The 22,528-nt window shown below is 34.5% G+C and overlaps 3 protein-coding genes across 4 annotated transcripts; all 3 read right to left on the bottom strand.

Moving 5' to 3' along the window:
- Positions 1–1,169: 1,169 nt before the first annotated feature.
- On the bottom strand, positions 1,170–14,089 carry LOC116019503. Of its 2 annotated transcripts, XM_031259741.1 has the most exons (3): positions 14,047–14,089; positions 1,918–2,800; positions 1,170–1,335 (listed from the first exon to the last, which is right to left on the bottom strand). In XM_031259741.1, exons 2-3 carry the CDS (start codon positions 2,561–2,563, stop codon positions 1,307–1,309), a joined length of 675 nt encoding a protein of 224 aa, XP_031115601.1. In that variant the 5' UTR covers positions 2,564–2,800; positions 14,047–14,089; the 3' UTR covers positions 1,170–1,306. The 2 variants fall into 2 exon arrangements, with proteins under 2 accessions (XP_031115601.1, XP_031115600.1); XM_031259740.1 differs by lacking the exon at positions 14,047–14,089 and having other exon boundaries at positions 1,918–3,161.
- On the bottom strand, positions 7,222–8,466 carry LOC116020474. Its single transcript, XM_031260947.1, has one exon. The coding sequence runs from the start codon at positions 8,464–8,466 to the stop codon at positions 7,222–7,224; it is 1,245 nt and encodes a 414-aa protein (XP_031116807.1).
- Positions 14,090–16,537: 2,448 nt separating the features above from the next.
- Positions 16,538–17,975, bottom strand: LOC116019020 (WD repeat-containing protein RUP2-like). Its single transcript, XM_031259086.1, has one exon. It carries the CDS (start codon positions 17,903–17,905, stop codon positions 16,757–16,759), a length of 1,149 nt encoding a protein of 382 aa, XP_031114946.1. The 5' UTR covers positions 17,906–17,975; the 3' UTR covers positions 16,538–16,756.
- Positions 17,976–22,528: the final 4,553 nt, after the last annotated feature.

The raw sequence follows: 22,528 nt of genomic DNA, 5'->3' as shown, positions 1-22,528 counted from the left end.
AAATAAGTTTAATTTTTTTTTTAAAGCCTATAACATAGTCTTCCAAACTTTTTTAACAGCTTACATATTAAGTAGGATTTTAAAATGGTTTTAAGTCAAGTGAGGTTTTTTTTTTTTTTTTTTTTATTTAAGACAAGTCAGGCTTATTGTAAGCTCAAATTTGGGCATACAGAAAAGCACGCATACAGTCATACCACCATAAATGTGACCACGGTTCAATTATGGTTCTAGACCGGTAATACATGGTTCTGGAAAATGAAAAATTAGAACTAGAACTGGAATCTTTTAGGAAGGTTTTCGTTTCGGTTTGAACCGTCGATTCGAATTGAATTTTTTTTTTTAAAATAATTCAAATGCAACAATTTTTTTTTTTTTTTTAAAAATCATTCCAAAATTTTTAAACAATTGAATTTTTTTTTTTAAAATAATTCAAATGCAACAATTTTTTTTTTTTTTTTAAAAATCATTCCAAAATTTTTAAACAATTGAATTTTTTTTTTTAAAATAATTCAAATGCAACAATTTTTTTTTTTTTTTTAAAAATCATTCCAAAATTTTTAAACAATGATTATATCAAATATTTAAACTTTAACGACCGTGATCCATGTTGAACCCTCTGTTATTGGAATTTGCAAAGCAATCACACTATAATATAATAATTGGACGTTCTTTTTTTTTTGTGAGAGACAATTCTCAAATTTGCATGCACCCCATTGTTATGGCTTCATTACCTCTTCAGCACGTCATTGTTAGTTTTAGTCCTTTTAGAGACGTTAAAGTTTCATTAAGGTGGATTTTCAAAAAAAAAAAAAGTTTCATGAACTAAAAAAGTTTCAAAAAAAAAGTTGCTGCTAGGATAAGGTAAGTTTGTGAAAATAGTTATGAACTAAAACAACACAATGATGATTCCCTCTAGAGTAGCTCATGTGGCAAGTAAGCTCTTTTTGTGGGGAAGAATTTCGAGAGAATTCGATATCGATTCCCACAAGTGACGATTCTCCTAATCCAGCTCCTATGCCTCCTGGAACTGACTGATATGTTTATCATTAAGCAATAATGGAAGAAGTTTTAATCTCGCTTAGCTCTCTTCCCGGCCTTCACATTACAGAATGTGAATCCAAAATAGGATAGACGAATAAAACAATACATAGAAACGTAACTAAATAAAATTAGATTAATACCTACCAATCTACCATATAAAATTAATGAAACAAGGAAAAACAAAAAAACCTCCAAATGTTTTTTTTCCGAATAGAGATAATGGGGAGGAGGTGAGAAAACTCTATATCTACCCTTCACCTTTTTTCTATGAATTCTTGAAAGTATTTTCATTATCTGCAATTATAATATGTAAACATATTAGGATCAGAAGAAAAGAAAGATCCAAATTCAACTAACATTATTGATGCAACTAACTATAATCCAAAGAAAATGTGCTAAGCCACTTAGCAAGCTATACAAATTATATGCATGCCATATATATATATAGAGAGGTTTAGTTTCAAATGAGAGCCAATGTTATAATGTGAACCTGTGTACCGTTATGTACTTATGTATCATTGATCTTGTGATTTATAATTTTTTTCACTATACCACTGCACCGGATGCACCACCGCACCACTCCTTAGATCTTGGTCATCCAATCTCACATCTCATCGGTGGAGAGGGTTCACAGGTCCACGTGATAGCAATGGTTCAAACCTTAAAGGAACCTCTATATATATATATATATAAAGGTCATAGAAATCCCTAGAAAGATATTGTATGAAATTGGAACTTTTTAACTATAATTTGATGATATCATTGTTACCTTACCATTCTAAATGGAAGGTTACAAGTAAGGATGCTGGCATAATCATGTTGAACAGATAAACAGATATAAGATACATTGTAGTCACTAGTCACCAAAAAACTTACTTTGAATTGTGCAGGCAGTTAGGGGTGGTACTGGTGTTGGCCAGCACTGATGAGGAATCCAATGGACCATCCCTTTAGCAATCCACCACACAGAAGAATTGGTCCAACAAAAAGTATTCCCATCTATGTAGGAAAACCCTGTGTCTCTAGTTTTAGGATCAAGATTAGGGGGATGATTAGGGAGGGACCAGAGACCAGAGATGGCAGTTGCTCTACAGGAAATCTTGTGCACCAAACTCCACTTCCCCATGTTATAGTCCTCCAGCTCCCATATATAATATACTGAACGCCAAACATGTGTTACACGAAGACGATCCTGAAATAATCCCATGGTTCGGAAGCGTTGCTCTCGCTCCGACACCCCAGCCATCATATTATCAATATCAGCTGGCGTATCAATCACACGACAAAATGTTTCGGGACAATTATAGGGATCATACACGAGAACAACCCCAGAAATCAGCCAATGTAGCATCCCTTTATAGGGGACAAGAGTTGCAGAATAACGGACTCGAAACCTTATGGCCCGCGGCGATGAAATCACAACACTTTTCCATTCACCTTTCTCAGAGGAGAAGAGATGAGCTTTGAAATCGAACTGTGGATGGATTAAAGGAACTGGAATAACACAAATTCGAACCACCATAAAATTATTGTTTTGACCTACAACACATTGGGTGCTGCAAAGGGAACAGGGCGCGGGAACGCAAAGGAAGCCAGTGGGAAATCCGACATATCCTCCGGGTTCTAATTGGAATTGGGGGGCAGGAGGAAGAGCAGCCCACTGCTTGGTTAGCAGATTACAGACATAATAGAATACGGGTTGGAATATGTGGGAGGTCGAGGTTCGGGTCGAGCATAGAATTAAATCAGCACACGAAGCCTTCAATCTAATGCTGCTTTGAGGACAGGGAAGGAAACTGAAATCGGGGCTGTGGAAGTCGCCTGCGTGGGTGTATCCCCAGCGAAGCATTCTCAAATTGGGGTCAACTACAGATTGGAATATAAAGCAGCCAGACGATGAGGGATGAATTAGGTCATGGCGGCGGTGATTGAAAACAGTAATGAAATAGTGAGAAGAGATTAGAGAACACCAGCTCTTGCACACCAATTTCAATTGGATAGCTGCTCTGCTGCTGGGGAGCCTCGCCAGGATTTCAACTACCAAACCCTCGCCCAGATTATTGAAGATGGAGAAATCGGAAGGGTCTGAGAATTTCATCGACTTCGCGTCCTCAGGGCGATCCATGTTATACGAATTCTCCCAAACCCTTTCAAAGCAATCGAATCGCACTTTATAGGCGCCGTTTTGGTGGGAGTTTGAGATAGAGACAATCAAAATAAGGAGACTTTATTACTGAAATGGTGGTCCTCGATTATTGTAAAATTGTCAATTTGGTTATCGATAGTTTTTTGTGTTCAATTAAGTTATTGATTTTAAAAATTTTAATCATTTTAGTTATTCGTTCGTTTTGTTCGATTATTTGGAGGGCATTGATGGAATTTAGAATATCCATTTCCGACGATGGAGAGGCAGTTGTGGTAGCGTAACCTTGGGATGTCCGCGCCGGCGATCTCTTTGGTGGAACATAGGTTGCAGAATTTGTCCTTGCTTATCTGATCATTATAAGCTGTTTGACTTGGTTAAATATTCAAAATAAGTGTTTGATTAATTAACTTTTGTAATTAAATAAATGACATCCTTTACCACTCTCAATTAAAACTCTTTTGACATTTTCTTTTCATTATGTTTGGTTGTAATTTAAGTTTGATATTTATGTTTGAAGATTAATTTTTGTATGAACTAATCTTATGAATTATAAATATTTTTTTTTTACTCTATATATTTTCAAATCTATGTTCTTACTTTATATTTTATTTAAATATATTGATTTTATTATTTATATTTTAATATATAAACCAACCTATTTAAATTTAAAATTATTTAAATTGTATGAAGATGTCCTTTTTAGTCTTTTTACATTTATCAGCTTATCAAAAAGCTAATTTTACCAAACACTTTTAAGCATAACAGCTCTTCAAGTTTCACCTTCGAGCTTATAGCTTTTCAGTTTTCAGCTACTTTTAAGCTTTCAGCTACCTTTTCAGCTAGATTTGCCAAATATAGCCTTTGTATGTAACTAGTTATGAGCTAACAGCTAATTTACCAAACATCTTTTTACAATTAACTAATTTATCTACTAATTTACCAAACATCTTTCTACAATAAGCTAACTTATCTACTACTCAAACTCACTAACTCATTCAACTAACAACTGATAACTTTTTACTAAACACCCCTTAATATCAAAGCTATAATATTGAAAAAAAATTGTCATTTTCTTTTATTATTATTATTATTATTATTATTAAATTATCAATTCAAATAACAAAATGGACTGGTAGCAAGCTAAGGGATAATATTCTTTTTATTTATTTATTAAATTATCAATTCTAGCAACAAAATGTAATGGTAGCAAGCTAAGGGATAATAAGACTTCTTAACTGCATATTTTACAGCTAAATATTTCTTCCTGAAGTATATCCACATGCATATCAAAGGTTTTCTTTATCAATATACTAGTTTTATACGCGCATAGTGCGAATGGTTTAATGCCCAATGTTTATATTTAAATAAATATTTAAAAGTATATCAATGCAAGATTATATAGGAGAAGTTTATACATGGGTAATTGAATGTCGAATTTTTTTATTTAAATATCTAACTCAAAGTATATGAATCCAAGATAATATAGAAAATTCATTATAATTATTACTAAAATAAATGTTTACAACCTTGTAAAATCGATAGTCTAAATATTTGGTCTAAAAATGATAGTCTAAATAAATACTACTTTTAATTTGAATTTTTTAAAGTGTTCTTAATTCTCTTTTGAGTAACATTGTCATTGTCCTCATCTTTACTATTTGTTCTCTTCCTTTTTGTTGGTAGTGTGTTATTTGCAATTCAGTTATTGTTGGTAGCATAGATGACAACGTCATGCAATGAGATTATGATATAGGAGCTACGGACTTTCCTTTAGGTGTTCTGCTTGGGGTTCATTTGGTTCAACCATTATTGTTGAATGAGTTATTGTGGATAAAGAATTCCCTAGTTTAAGAAAAAGGATTAAATAAATTAATAAAAATTTGAAAATTTAAAGTATTATGTATTCCAAAGACATTAAAAGGTAGTTTCTAGCTTCAATTTGCTGGGTAATGGGTTATTTGAGTACTTTCATTGTCAACAAATCCCCCAAGTAGTTAATATGATTGGTTTCAAACTATTTTTTTTTATTTTTTTTTCATGGTATTAAAGAAATACATATGTATCATTTTTTGGTGTAACTACTAATTTATTTTAATTCAATAAGAGTAAAATAGAGTGATTCCGCTTCAATTTGTTGGGTTATTATTTGAGTACTCTCTTTGTCAACCAATCCCCAAGTAGTTAATATTATTAGCTTCAAATTATTTTTTTAAAAAAATTCATAGTATTAATAAAATACTTGGTAAATAAATATATAACATTATTTTGTACTATAACTTTGATATTTAATTACAAGATATTGTAAAAATAAGATAATGGACAATGTAATGAATATCAATTGATAAATTTGAATGTAAAGTCTTTGAATTGCATGAGAGAAAATAAAGACAATTAATTTAATTTTTTGATAATGAATAATTTTTTCAAATAAAGGTATTGTAGACACATAATTCTAAATTAAAGAAATATATATGTATCATTTTTTTGTTGTAGCTACTAATTTATTTATTAATTTAATAAGAGTAAAATAGAGTGAGAAACTTGATTATGTCAAATTTGATTGAGATGAGTTTCAACCTAAGACCTTTCTTATATAAATTAATAGGTAAGTTAAAAGTTAATGGAATATTAACGGAGAAGAGAATATTTAACAGAAAACTTAACAGATAATCATAAAAATAAGGTTAAATTAGGTAATTTCTATTAATAATATTAATCTGAATTATCTTAACCATCTATTTAATTAAATAATTCATCTGAACCATCCATTTGATTAAATAATTTGACCGCCATTTTTTCTACCCATTTTAGGCCTAACTCTCTTTGGCTCTTATTAGTATAGTAGATATTTTTACCATCGGCTATGAGGACAATTGCCTATCTTATATTACAATCATCTGTAAATAATTCTAGTTTATCATTTGGTCACTTTTTGTTTTATTTTTTGTATAACTAAGGTATGATTACATCTAAATTACTTTGTTTTTTTTTTTTTAATTAGTTCATGTGGTGTTTCCGTAATATTGATAAATTTTTTTATATAGTCTAAAGCATAATCTACCTAAGAATTGTTGTATTTCCTTTTTGGTCAGCAGCAAGTAAAATAGATAGCGTTCTTATACGCTAACCAATATATCATATCATTAACAAATGGCCGGAAGTTGTTTTAAGCCATAAAAGAAAGGTGAGCTTTCTCCTCGACCTTCAGATTACAGAATGTGAACCCCAAAAGGGATAGATGAATAAAACAATACTTAGAAATGTAACTAAATACAATTATATTAATACCTACCATGTAAAATTAATGAATGTGAACCCCAAAAGGGGTAGAAGAATAAAACAATACTTAGAAATGTAACTAAATACAATTATATTAATACCTACCATGTAAAATTAATGAAACGCGAAAGGACACACACACAAAAACGGCCTCCAACTTCTTTTTCGAATAGATGAGGAGGAGGTGAGAAAACTCTATATCTTCCTTTTACCTTTTTCTATGATTTTCCGAGAGTATCTTCATTTTCTGCAATTATATCATGTAAATATATTATGATCCAATATAAAAAATATCCAAATTCAACATTACTAATACAATTATAATCCAAATAAAATGCGCTAGCCACCGAGCAAGCTATACAAATTATATGCATGCCATATATATGGAGAGGGGTTTAGTTTCAAATGTGAACCAATGTTATAATGTGAACCGGTGTACTGTTATGCACCGTAATAATTTTCACCTGCTAGACGATCTCACAGGGTTCACAGGTTCACATGATAACAATGGTTCACACCCTAGGAGTATATATAAAAGAAGGTAATCAAGGGGAGCAATCATTGTTAACTAGAATGGGGAAAACAGTCATAGAAATCCCTACGAAAGATATTGTATGAAACTGAAACTTTAAAACTATAAATTGATGATATCATTTACTTCATCATTCTAAATGGAAGGTTACAAGTAAGAATGCTAGCATAATCATGTTTATAAGATAAGATTATAGTCACCAAAAAGACTTACTTTGAATTGTTCAGGCAGTTAGGGGTGGTACTGGTGTTGGCCAGCACGGATGAGTAATCAAATGGACAATCCCTTTAGCAATCCACCACTGAGAAGAATGGGTCCAACAAACAGTATTCCCATCTATGTACAAAAATCCTGTGTCTCTAGTATTAGGATCAAGATCAGGGGGATGATTCGGGAGGGTCCAGACACCAGAGATGGGAGTTGCTCTACAGGAAATCTTGTGCACTAAACTCCACTTCCCCATGTTGTAGTCCTCCAGCTCCCATATATAATATATGAAACCCCAAACATGTGTTACACGAAGACGATCCTGAAATAATCCAATGGTTCGGGAGCGTTGCTCTCGCTCCCCCACCCCAGCTGGCGTATCAATCACACGACAAAATCTTTCGGGACAATTATAGGGATCATACACAAGAACACACCCAGAAACCAGCCAATGTAGCATCCCTTTATAGGGGACAAGAGTCGCAAAATTACGGGCTCGAAACCTTATGGCCCGCGGTGATGAAATCACAACACTTTTCCATTCACCCTCCTCAGAGGAGAAGAGTTGAGCTTTGAATTCGAACTGTGGATGGATTAAAGTAGCTGGAATAACACCAATTCGAGCCACCATAAAATTATTACCATAATTTTGACCTACAACACATTGGGGGCTGCAAAGGGAACAGGGCGCGGGAACGAAAAGGATGCCAGTGGAAAATGTGACATCTGTTGTGCGTTCTAATTGCAATTGGGGGGCAGGAGGAAGAGCAGCCCACTGCTTGGTTAGCATATTACAGACATAATAGAATACGGGTTGGAAGATGTGGGAGGTCGAATTCAGGGTCGAGCATAGAATTAAATCAGCACACGAAGTATTCAATCTAATGCTGCTTTGAGGACAGGGAAGGAAACTGAAATCGGGGCTGTGGAAGTCGCCGGCGGCAGCATCATGGGGATGGGTGTATCCCCAGCGAAGCATTCTCCAATTGGGGTCAACTACAGATTGGAATATAAAGCAGCCAGACGATGAGGATGAGGGATGAATTGGATCATGGCGGCGGTGATTGAAAACAGTAATAAAATAGCGAGAAGAGATGAGAGAACACCAGCTCTTGCACACCAATTTCAATTGGATAGCTGCTCTGCTGCTGGGGAGCCTCGCCAGGATTTCAACTAACAAACCCTCGTCCAGATTATTGAAGATGGAGAAATCGGAAGGATCTGAGAATTTCATCGACTTCGCGTCCTCAGGGCGATCCATGTTATACGAATTCTCCCAAACCCTTTCAAAGCAATCGCACTTTATAGGCGCTGTTTTTGTGAGAGTTTGAGAGACAATCCCAAACACTTTCAAAGCAATCGCACTTTATAGGCGCCGTTTTGGTAAGAGTTAGAGAGGCAATCAAATTAAGGATATCGATTCTATCTTTCTCAAATTTTCGTTCCGGGTTCCCGGGCTAAACCTATTTGAATCATTATAATTGAAACCTGGTTGGATTACACATTTATGGTTATACTAGTTTTACATGCATACTGCGCGAATGAATTAATGCATAATGTTTATATTTAAATAAATTTTTAAAAGTACAAGTTAAATTGTCATTCCGCACCATAAACTATATCAGATTGTTGATGTCGTACCATGGTCCATAACATATATTTCGAGCCACTAACCATTTATTTTTTTTCGTCTAGCATTTTGTACAGGTTTCCAAATTACTATGATGACATGACACAAGTTAATAGTTGATGTGGTGCTTATTTCTACTTATTGATGTGTTTCTTAGCTTATGTGACAGCCATGTAATGGTTTTACTTTAAGGAAAAAAAGTCAACTTGAGACCGCGACCAAGAGGAGCCGTCAATAGAGTTCCAACATCGCCGCCGGAGAAGCCAAATCAAGAAAGTTCAAATTCTGAAAAAATCAAAGTCTAAACAGGGTATAAATCAAATTCTGGAAAATCAAAGTCCAAAGCCAGGTCAGATCACTAATGAGGAAGCTGACTTGAACAAATGGAAACCTTGTTCAGGGTATAAATTGAAGGAGATGAATGGAGTCAATATATTTTTTTGCTGATAGTGAGAATGATGCCTCAGAATCTTAAACTAATGGCAATTTGAGTAATAGAACATCAGTGCGTATAGTTCAGCAAGCTGCGAATGAAATAAGCTAGATTTCATTCAGTAGTGAAGACAAACTTTCTCCGAAAAAGCCTACCACTATACCTGAGGTGGCAAAACAACATGAATTGAGTGGAACTCTTAAAAAATTTTCCCCGAATAAGCTGTTGTCATATGCAAAGTGCAATTTAGGAATTACTTTTTGGTGGTGTCCGCAATCCATTTCACTTGTTTCTGTTGCCAAATCAGGAGGCTTTGGATTCAAATTAGTCATGGATGTGATTGCCCCATCTTAGAGAAGAAGGATCATCGAATCAAATCATCGGAATACCGGCCATCGGCGCCAGAAATTGTCAAACGCAAATTTGGGGAAAAAAGTTGCAGTCGCGGGAGAGAATCGGGTCAGCGTGGTGGATTTGGAATAGCTGTTTACGGAAAAAAGAAAAATAAAAAAATAAAAAATTCCATGTCATCATATTATTACTGGTAACCTGTAAAAAATGCTAGATGGAAAAAAAAAATTAATGGTAAGTGGCTCGAAATATATGTTATGAAAGACCATAGTGCTACATGAAAAATCTGATACAGTTTATGATGCAGGATGACACTTTAGCCAAAAGTATATCAATGTAAGATTATATATGAGAAGTTTATATATAGGTATTTGAATGCCGAATTTGTTTAATTAATATGTAACTCAAAGTATATCAATCCAAGATAATATAGAAAATTCATTATAATTGTTACTAAAATAAATGTTTGCAACTTTGTAAAATCGATAGGTTAAATAAATACTACTTTTGGTTTGAATTTTTCTAAGTATTCTTAATTTTATTTTGAGTAACATTGTCATTGTTTTCATCTTCACTATTTGTCATCTTCCTTTTTGTCGGTAGTGTGTTATTTGCAATTATATTACTGTTGGTAGCATAGATGATAACATCATGCAATGCAATGAGATTATGATGTAGGAAGGTATGGATTTTTCTTGTTGTGTATATGACAGGATTTTAGTTGTACTATGAACTCTTGATCTTGCAAACGTTGATATTTTGTAGTGATAATTTGTTCCCCTACATGTCTCATGTGGAAGTATTGAATAAAATATTAATGTTCGAATATTGATGTTATAACGTGTCCAGTTTCATCAATAATTTTCACATCCATTTTGCACCTGCTCATTTTCAAGTTCATATTTTTAGAATTAATAGGAATGAGTGTAGTACTTGATTTGTGTGTGTGTATTTTAAAATTTTTTTTTTATTGAATTGATATTAACATTAATTTAAGTAGGTTGAGTCTAGGAGATTAAATGAATTGTAAATTTATATTATTTCTAGATCAGTATTTTATGGTTCTGTCGTTCTGAAAAATGAAAAATCAAAATCAGAACCAGAATTTTTTAAGAAGGTTCTCATTTTAGTTTCAACCATCAATTCGAACTGAATTTTTTTTTAAAAAAATAATTCAAATGCAACAATTAATTTGTTTTTACAAAAATCATTCTAAAATTTTTATACATATGATTATATCAAATATTTAAACTTTAAAGTTAAACAAAAAAATAAATATATTTTAGAACCAGAACAGTTTAATTTCTACCATTCACAGTTCAAATCCAACCATGATCATTCTAGACCACCACCTATTTGCAGTAGCAGATCCAGCATGGGGGGCCCAACAACATATATATATATATATATACAAGATATACCAATACATAATTAAGTGTTAGCATAGCTTAAATGGTAAGTCTCCGTTATATTGATGAAATGGTCCAGTGTTTGAACCACTGTGTAGGCTTTGATGATGAATTTCTTTCAATAATGAAAATTCTAATTGAATTTGTAATAATGTTGCTTCTTTTTTTTTTTTTCCATTTCTTAAAGTGAGAATTTTAATTGAATTTTCTATTTGTAATATTGTGATTTTGTTTCATTTCTTAATATTAATAGTGAGATGAGTGAAATTTTGTTTTTGGCATTTTTTTAAAAATATTAATAGTGAGAATTCTAATTGAATTTTTTATTTGTAACATTGTGACTTTTTTTTTTTTAATATTAATAGTGAGATGAGTGATTTATAATGTGTTTTCCAATCAAACTATCTAATTAAGTACGGAGTATGTTTTATATTTTATTTTAAATATTTTTATCTTGATGTATTTCGACTTTTCATCTCTAGTTAACAATATTTATGACTCGATCTTTAAGTGTTTTATTTTTTTAAAAAGAATATGTCGTTAGTTCATCTTTCGCCCCCACTAAGAAAATTTGAGAAAAATTTCTGGATCCGCCACGGCCTATTTCGGCCTCCATGTATGCGCCACCCATATTTGAGCATTTCATGACGTTATTTTCTTCTTTCCGACGCTATTATTGCAAGTTTAAAGTTTCATTAAGGTGATAATATTATTATTCTACAGGCAATATTTTATTCCGTGCTAAAATGTATTCAAAAAACAAAGACAATGTCATGTGGTTGTAATACTACACCTACTTTTTGCTACAATCTAATCTAATTAGCTTCCTGGTTTTAGTCTTATATATAGCTGCTTGGACAAGGTAAGTTTGTGAAAATAGTTATGAACTAAAACAACACAATGACCAAATGGGGCAAACATCTGATATGCTTATAATCATATAATATCATTAACAAATAATGGAAGAAGTTTTAATTATCAATAATAACCTATTTGGTTGATTATAGTACATAGGAATTACAATTCCCTCCAAATAATGGATTGCAATTCATTGGGTACCCCCATGAATTGCAATTCGGTAGGGGGAGAGGCAATTTTGTTAGTGTAAACACAAATTTGCCCCTCTTCCCATACCCTTTGTCTTTTTTTTTTTTTGAAAAAAATATTATTGTTATTATTATTATTATTATTTATCATTATTATTACATAAGGGTATTTTAGTCATTATGTAGCTTCTTACCCCACTCTAATTTCGATTCCTGAATTACAATTCTTTTTCCCCTAATTCCCTCCCCTGTAACCAAACATCCTGTAAAAGGAAAAAAAAAGAAAAAAAAGTGAGCTTAGCTCTCTTCCTGTCCTTCACATTACAGAATGTGAATCCCAAAAAGGATAGATGAATAAAACAATACATAGAAATGTAACTAAATAAAATTAGATTAATACCTACCATATAAAATTAATGAAACGAGGAATTGAAGAACAAAAAAACCTCCAAATGTGTTTATTTTTCCAATAGAGATCATGGGGAGGAGGTGAGAAAACTCTATATCTACCATTCATCTTTTTTGTAAGAATTCGCGAAAGTATTTTCATTATCTGCAATTATAATATGTAAACATATTAGGATCGAAAGAAAAAGAAGATCCAAATTCAACTAACATTATTGATGCAACTAACTATAATCCAAAGAAAATGTGCTAGCCACTGAGCAAGCTATACAAATTATATGCATGCCATATATATATATAGGTTTAGTTTCAAATGAGAACCAATGTTATAATGTGAACATGTGTACTGATCTTGGTCATCCAAATTCATATCTCAATAGTGCGTGGAGGTTTACATGTTTATATGATAGCAATGATTCATACTGGAAAAGAACCTCTATATAAAAGAAGGTAATCAAGGGGAGCAATCATTGTTAACTAGAATGGGGAAAACAATCAAGGTAATCAAGATATTGTATGAAACTAAAACTTTAAAACTATAATTTGATGATATCATTTACCTTATCATTCTAAATGGAAGGTTACAAGTAAGGATGCTGACATAATCATGTTGAACAGAACAGATATAAGATAGATTATAGTCACCAAAAAGACTTACTTTGAATTGTGCAGGCAGTTAGGGGTGGTACTGGTGTTGGCCAGCACTGATGACTAATCCAATGGACAATCCCTTTAGCAACCCACCACCCATAAGAATTGGTCCAATAAAAAGCACTCCCATCTATGTAGGAAATCCTGCGTCTCTAAAATTAGGATCAAGATTATGATGATGATTCGGGAGGAACCCGAGACGGGGACTTGCTGTACAGGAAATTTTGTGCACGAAACTCCACTTTCCCATGTCGTAGTCCTCCAGGTCCCATATATAATATAGGGAACGCCAAACATGTGTTATACGAAGACGATCCTGAAATAGTCCAATAGTTCGGGAGCTTTGCTCCAGCTCCTCCTCAATCCCAGCTATCATATTAGCTGGGCAGTTCTCCTCAGCTGGGATATCAATATCAGCTGGCGTATCAATTACAGTGCAAAATCTTTTGGGACAATTATAGGGATCATACACAAGAACAAACCCAAAAATCAGCCAATGTAGCATCCCTTTATAGGAGACAAGAGTTTTAGTAGAACGGACTCGAAACCTTACGGCCCGCGGTGATGAAATCACAACACTTTTCCATTCACCCTCCTCAGAGGAGAAAAGTTGAGCTTTGAATTCGAACTGTGGATGGATTAAAGCAATTGGAATAACACAAATTCGAACCACCATAAAATTATTATTATTATTATTGTGACCTAAAACAAATTGGGTGCTGCAAAGGGAACAGGGCGGGGAAACCCAAAGGAAGCCAGTGGAAATTGCGACATATCTCATGGGTTCTAATTGGAATAGGGGGGCAGAAGGGAGAGCTGCCCACTGCTTGGTTAGCAGATTACAGACATAGAAGAATATGGGTAAGGACATGGGGGAGGACGAGGTGGAGCATAGAATTAAATCAGCACAGGAAGCCTTCAATCTAATGCTGCTTTGAGGACAGGGAAGGAAACTGAAATCGGGCCTGTGGAAGTCGCCGGGCAAATCATGGTATCCCCAGCGAACCATCGACAAAGAGGGGTCAACTACAGATTGGAATATAACGATGAGGATGAGCGATGAATTGGATCATGGCGGCGGTGATTGAAAACAGTAATAAAATAGTGAGAAGAGATGAGAGAACACCAGCTCTTGCATACCAATTTTAGTTGGATAGCTGCTCTGCTGCTGGGGAGCCGAGCCAGGATTTCAACTAGCAAAGCCTCGCCCACATTATTGAAGATGGAGAAATCGGAGGGATCTGAGAATTTCATCAACTTCGCATCCTCATGGCGATCCATGTTATACGAAATCTCCAAAACCCTTTCAAAGCAATCGCACTTTATAGGCGCCGTTTTGTTAAGAGTTTGAGAGACGATCAAATTAAGGATATTGATTCTATGCCATGGATCTTGTGATCTAGTGCCAGTTGAAAAAATAATTATGAACAAATATCAATCATAGATCATAAAAATCAACTCAATATAATGTTTAACATATATATTCATACTTCAAATTTAAATTATAAAAAATAATAATATCAAATAATTTAAACAATATTGACGAATTTTTAAAAAATTTACATACACATTAATAATCATGATTAAAAAAAAAATTTAAGTACTTTTTTAATGTCCACCTTCTTTCTTTTTCTTTTTTTTTTTTTTTTTGGCATTAAATGTCCCCAAAGTAGGAAAATGTATTGCCTTCTTGTCACTCTCTTTTTGTTTTTTTTTTAGTACTAAATTGAGACCTTCCGCTTGGAATGGTAACTGTAATGCTATCAGATTATAAGATACTATCACTTTCTCTTTTTTTTTTAAAGTTAAAAAGGCAATAATAGACAATTTTTATTACTTCAAATGTATTTTTTAAAATTTTTATTTTATTAAATGTTAATTAATAACATAAAGTTTTCAAAAAAAAAAACACATAAACAAATATTTTTAATTTTAAATAGTCATTTGTAGTACGATGGATTGCATGATAATAATAACATATTTTTAAATATTTTTGTTATGTATATATTTATTTATTTCATTATTTGTATTGTGATGAACTTGATAATTATAAATGTGTAATTAGTGCAACTATATTGTAAATTTGCATGACATTCATATTAACAAAGCATGGTACGTGGTTTAAGTCAAAATTACAATTGGATTCGCATGCAACTCGAGAAAGTAATAAAAAAAATACTTCTTATTATTTTTTTTTATTACTCTTCACCCTTTTACCATACTGGGACTAACCACCCAAGTCATTCAAAATATCGTGTACAAGAAGGTAGGATATTTTACCCTTGTGAAGATCATTGGCATCCAGGTAGTGGAGAGACGCATGAATGACCAAGATTGAAGATTAGTTGGTGTTGTACATTTATCAACCCTTTGTAATGCCTTCTACACTATATAAGGCACCATTATTCCTTCTTAAGACGTGATCCCTTGAGTCACTCAAACCCCATGGTCCAGTACAATGGCTTGAGGTCCTAACCTTTAACTCATATACCATGGTTCAATTCCTAACAACAATATTATTTTTCTAATATAATGCTTGTATCGTTTATTATTTCTAGTCTACTACTTGACTAAACTACTACTTTCATACCCTCATTTTGTACTTGCCTAAAATGCTACTCCATACTTTCCTACTCTCATTATATACTTTCATATATACTCCATTTGTGGTGGATTCAATCCCAACAAAATCATCAATTTGATAGAACAAATTAGTCTTTTCAACAACACTCAAATCTATTATCTTTCAATAATGATCATATTTTTCAAATAAAAATCCGACAATGCCAGCTTAGACAAGACATTCTCAAATTTATGCATGCATATGAATGAGACATATAATCACATTGAGTAATTATTAACCCAATAACAAGTATGACAGATTTTAACAAAATTAAAGTATAATGATAGTGATCAATCAATAACTCCCAAGTTTTTATTAATCCCTATATATATATATATATATATATATATATATATATATATATATATATATATATATATATATATATATATATATTGGGATTAATAAAAACTTGGGAGTTATTGATTGATATATATATATAACAATTCACTTTTTGTCTTTTTTTTAAACGTTACCTTTGATCATAGTATTATTGTAGTATGACTATTTTTTTACTTACATCAATAAAACCGTTTAAATTCAATACAATATATACAATGTCATTTAGGTCTTCTATTATATTTTTTTAAAAAAAATAAAAATATAGCGAGTCAACACATACATTTTGTATAAAAAAAAAATCAAAATGTCGTTATATTTAATAATATCTCAACGATATGATTCTGTTGACGGATGACAAAAATAGTTATACTACAATTATACTAAGATCAAAGAGGAATATTTTGAAAAAGAATAACCAAAAATGGATTGTTACTTGTAAATCTAGGATAAAAATGGATTTAACTTTAAAATATATTTATATAAGAATGTTACACCAAACAATAATGTCGTCAAAAGGAATAAAACTTATACGGAGTGCTTTGTAGTTTGTATATAAAGCTCATAAAATTTTTTCCTTTGGATAAATCACACTGAATAAAGTTACGTGAAAGTTTTTTACTTGCCGCCGGTGTAGCTCTGTCGTCATTTTCCGATCGGCTCGCTAGCTCCGATCTTCAATTCTTCTGCCATTAAAAACCTTCAGAACCCCGTCGGAGCCTCCGGCGACAAGTGTGCACTTGTCATCGTATCCTCTTTGCATCCAGCAGACGCTGCCAATGAACCCGCCGTCACTGCCGCCGCTGCGATCCCAACTGTGGGCCCAAATGGGCTGGCCCCACCTCTTGTCGTACACGAAAACTTGGTTATTTTCCGAGCCACAACACAGCAGCCCTCCGGTGGTCCACGCGGATAAACCCACGAATCTTTTGGTGTTTACGTGGCCTTTGTACGACCGTACAAGGCGGCGTTCGTCGGTGTCCCACGTTTTTAAACTGCCGTCTACGGCGGCGGTTACGGCGGTGCGGTGGTCGAGGAATCTGACGTAGGTGACGGCGTTGAGGTGGCCGTCGAGGACGAAGAGCGGGGCGGGCATCATTCGGGCGTCGTAGGCGTAGAGGTTTGAGTCCGCGCAGCCCGCGGCGAGGATCGGGCCGCGGAACGGGCTGAACTCGACGCAGCAAACGGGGCTGCGGGCCGGGCTGGGCCGCACCGAGCCGAGGCATTTCCCGTCGGGGCAGCGCGGGTCCCACGTCTGCATGGTGCCGTCGTCGGACCCCGACGCGCCCACCGCCGGATCCCAATGCGAGTAATCCATGCTCCAAACGCGCCGCCCGCCGTGCTCGTCACGCTCGAACACCGCCACGCTCGTCTCCAGGTCATATTCCGTCACGACCCCGTCGTAGTCGCCCGACCCGATTACCCGGTTCCCCCACCCGGGCTTCCACCTCAAACTGCTGAGCTTCGCGGGCGTGCAGATACAAAGCCCACACGCGACAGCATGATCCAGCAAAACGGCGTCGTTCTCAGAGTCCAACAACAAGGACTCAGCGCTGTACACTCTGATCTTCCTTGCTATCCCGCCGGTGGCCAACAATGTATCAGAAGGGTCGAAAGATAAAACCCCAAGGACGTCGGAAACGGCTCCGGCCGACGGGGAATTAGAAACCACGGTGGAGAGCCGGAAATCCCACTCGTGCCGGGCCTTCTCTTCATCATCAGCTTCCCTTTCATATTCTCCTCCTAGGGTTTTTGTGGCTGGTTTTTCTTGTTTGTGGAGGAGAAAGCCCGGTGATGAAGAGAAGTTTGTCATTTCTCTTCTCTTCTCACATTAAAAGATGCCTATTTTGCTACATCAATCTCAACCAATGAAAGTTTAGTTTGCCATAATAAACATATATTACAGAGTGAATGCCTTTTTTGTCCTACTTTTATTGGTCATATTTCAATTTTAGTCCGCTTTTCTTATTTTTGTCACATTGCGTCCACAGTTATTAAACGTGTTCCAATTTTGGTCCATCGTTAACTTTCCCGTCTAATGGCCGTTTGAAGGAGGGCTACTTTCGTCTTTTTACGCATTGTCTCTTCGCCTTACATACTATCCCTCCATGGATCTTCTTCGTCTCCTCTCATGCCTTGCAGGCTTCATCTTCTTCGTTTTACTATACATAAGAATAATAAGCCCTAGTAATAAGAATAGAATTGAAACCTGATATTACCCCCAGTGGTGGCCGCCGCTCTTCCGATCATCGTCCACATTCCCATCCTCAACAACCAAAACCAGATGACGACGCGCTTCTTCGGGTCCTTCTCCGGCTTGGGGGCGGCGGAGGCGGAAACGAAGCCGAGACGCCTGGGGAGCGGCATGACGGTGACTCCATAGGGGAAGTGCGACATCGCGGGGGCGCAGAAAATCCGACCAAAATCGGTGCAAATCTGACCAAAATCGAAGAAATTGGAAACCAACATCGAGCAATTTCGAAAGGACCAAGCATGAAGGGAGCTTCAACCGGTTGGCCACATTGGGCTGTGGAATCCCAGGCCTCTGATCTCGTAATGTCGATCGCCTTCTTTGTTCTGTTTCAGATTGGGTTTCTTCAATTTATTAGTTTGAGATTTGAACTTTTTGCTTGTTGTTAGAGTTGCTGAATTTTGCTCATTGTTTATCCCATTTGCTGATCGTTTGTGCCTGATTTAAAATTACTGCAAGTTCCAATTTGAGCCTCTTTGGAAGAGTTGAAAATTGACTAGAATTTCATTGGATTTGAATCCATATGCTCTTTTTTTGAAAAAGTATATCAGTATCAATTTCTTTCATTTTTTCGGATTTTCATAAACATGCAAAAGGGTCTGTTTTGAAGATTCAGAACTAGATTGCTTTAAGCTGAACAACATAATTTCTTTTTTCCTTACAATTGTTTCTGGAAGACATTATTGGATCTCATGGTATATTTTTTTTTTCTTTTTAATTGATGAAGACCTGGAGAACTTTGCCTGCGGCGGCAAAATGAGCATATAGTTTTTTTTTTTTAATTACATTTGTCTCAGAACATGGAAATGGAGCAGTTTCTACCATTGATTTGACTGCAAAAACTTAGAATTTAACATGAAAAGACTGAAAAACCCCTGTCTTGAACGACCACTTAACGGAAAATCTAACAGTGGACTAAAAGTGGCAAACGTTTAATAATAGTGGTCTCAATGTGGCAAAAATTAATAAAGTGGACTAAAATTGGAAATTGCCCAATAACAGTAGGACCAAAAATGGAAATCACTCTATATTACATATACAAAGTCATATGATTACAACATATATATGAGATTATCTAAAAATCTAAAGACAAGTATATGTGTATATATATTGTCTTCATGGGTGTATTGAATGAAACATCAGCAGTTACAATATCCATTGGTTTTACATTTTTTTTTTAATTATGTACATTTAATAAATGCATAAGGTCCTTTAAAAAAAATAAATAAATAAACGCATAAGGTATATATGCCAATGACCTAGTAGTCTAGTAACACGCAATGTTGTAAAAATCCTGACTAGACACCGATTAATCGCCGCCTAGACGCTAGGCACTGGCAGGCCACCTAACATATCGCCTTAACCCGTACTAGTCTAGGCTGCCGGCTGGTTAAGTAGCCGACTAGGCCGCCTAAGCTTTATAGGTGCCGACTATCCTAGGCACCGACTAGGTCACCTAGTCGGCCAATTAATTAGTTATTGTAATGAGTTATTTCATTCAAAATAACATCGTTTTGAGCGAAATAACACTAAATCATTCAAACTCTAGATATTTTTTAGGTTAACATTTAATATTTTAGTATTAACTATTAAAGTATTATATAGTTGATAATTATTAGTCTTTAAAAAAATTAAAAATACTTAAATAAATTTTTAAAAATAAAAAATATGCGGGCGCCTAGGTACAATCTCACACGAGGTGACTCTCCCACATGAGAAGTCATGGGTTCGCATAAGGTACAATCTCACAATGCACACAATATTAAATTTTAAAATAATAATAATAATGTAAGACGTGATAATAGAAGTAATACTATCACCAATGGGGTAACTCAAGTGTCAAATGAGAAGAAAGAGAAATTGGTAGGCAAAAGGCAGGCTGGTGGTTGTCTTTGCACCCCATCCATTTCAGTGCATTATTAATATTGTACATTAATTCTATCGGTGGATATACATACATGTATACAAGCTAAGCAATTGGCTACCCCTTTATTACGTGGTCCAAGCCAAGCCTCACATATTTTATTATTTGAATATTTTTGTAACACCATAAATAATATATAGTATACTTTTTAATTAGAAAAGTACGTTATACTATTTCAATACCCTTTACTATTCCTCCCACTACATCATATTATTCTTGCACAATTTTTCTTCTATATATCAAAACCTCAAATTTTTTAACTTGTACATCATCGTCCAAATTTAACGTTCCACTATCGTAAAACTAATCTAGCTAGATTCGACTCAAGTTGCATTTGTAGGGTATGACTATTTTTAATTGAAGAAAGCTTAGCCCAAAATTCTTTAACATGACGCATCTCCAATCTTGCAATTGTTTCAAGCTTCTGGGTCGGATGCTTTGTATTTAAATATGTACGTACAGCTAACATTGCACACCTTCAATCTTTCAGTTGCATTATATTAACAATTCATTATTTACCAATTGTACCAAGTTTTTTTTTTTTTTGAGTACTACTGACTCTGTTACAATGTAGTATCTGTTCATAGCTACTTTCTCAACTTACTGAAGCACAAAGAGTCTAACAGACTCCCATCATCCATGTGAGAGTGTTAACTGGGACGACACCGGGTGCCATTAGACCAAAAGGTCTTTGGCAATTGTACCAAGTTATTAGGTTGGTTTATTTGTATATATATATAAATATGATATGTGTGGTACATGTAATATAACATAGCATACCTCTAATCTTGCAGTTGTATTAGCCATCTATTTACTAATTGAATGTTCCAAGGTATTGGACTGGTTGCTTTGTATTTAAATCGTACATTTAACATGACACAATTTCAATCTTGTAATTGCATTAATGTACGTACAACACCATAGTTTTTTGAAACAAAAAATAATTTAAGACTATGTTTAAATATAGTATACTTTTTACTTTTCTAAATAGGGAAAAATATAACTCAATGTTTCTTTTAAATAATGTGGTAGGTTAATGTAGAAAAAATTGTCACACGCACATATATTAGGTTGGTTGAATTTAATGCTATATGATTATAGAATATATATATATATATATATATATATATATATATATATATATATATTAAGACAGTATACATTTTTGGTTAGAAAATATATGTGGCTTCTTGAGTGCCAACGAAAGTCTATATGTCACGTAGTATAGCCAAATATCTTATCTATCTTAAAGCCAAGCCATCATATCACATTCATTGGATGATAAAAACTAAAAAGGACCACTTGCATGCATAGGTGAATGGACCCTCTCCAGTTAAGGAATGCCTGTTTTAATTTAATTTGTATCATATATTATTATAAAATTATTACATAATATAATGTATAATAGTTGATAATATTTTTCACTTTTTGTATTTATTATGACGGTATTAATGCAATTAAATATCAAATAATTAGAGAGAATAAAGGATCGGATAAGATGATCGACCAGTAAAATACTTCAAAAACATGTAAATTGCTAAGGTAAAGCTAGAAAAACTAGGATAGGGAAAGTGTTTATTGCTTGGAGTAACAAAGATTGTGAACCATTTTTTAGAGTATTTGTATAAGCTGTCCGCATGGACAGCTCAACTAGTCACATGGGTGAAGTTTGAGAGTAAAGACAATGGATTCAGTCTCACCAGCAACAGTGTGAGGACAACCTCTTACCATGATTTACATGCATGCGTGGGGGTCCTTGGGGTTGAGATTCAACCTCTTGGGAACAGAGTATTTAAATCAGTAGGTCAAGGTCAATCACCATACCGCCAGTTATACGATAAGGTCTATGATTGCACTATGTGAGCTTGGGAATAAGTAACAGTAGGTCGCCCCCGCCCCTCTTAAGCAATAAGTGTCTTATTTATAGGGGTTAGGAGGGAACACATGTCGTGATCCCACATCTCTTAAGCAATAAGTGTGTTATTTATAGGGGTTAGGAGAGAGCACATGTCGTGATCCCGTCATGCTTGTCGCATGCTTCACATGCATTCGGTGGAATCGGAAGCCGTGTAGATTGGTCAACGTGCCATAATATGCCTGACAAGTCTAAGATGATACGATCGGTCATAGTGTCGTTTCATGACTCATGTTTCTTGATACGAGGGGTTATCCGCTCGGGATACCACACTAAGGCTCCATGTCGAGACCGGGCTCGAGACAAGTTACGCTATAACTCACATAATTACTCGCGGATCCGTCCC

This window comes from Ipomoea triloba, chromosome 5 (genome assembly GCF_003576645.1).
Source record: "Ipomoea triloba cultivar NCNSP0323 chromosome 5, ASM357664v1".
Taxonomy (NCBI): domain Eukaryota; kingdom Viridiplantae; phylum Streptophyta; class Magnoliopsida; order Solanales; family Convolvulaceae; genus Ipomoea; species Ipomoea triloba.
The sequence above is the reverse complement of the archived record's forward strand: the minus strand, read 5'-3'. Positions and strand labels throughout refer to the sequence as shown.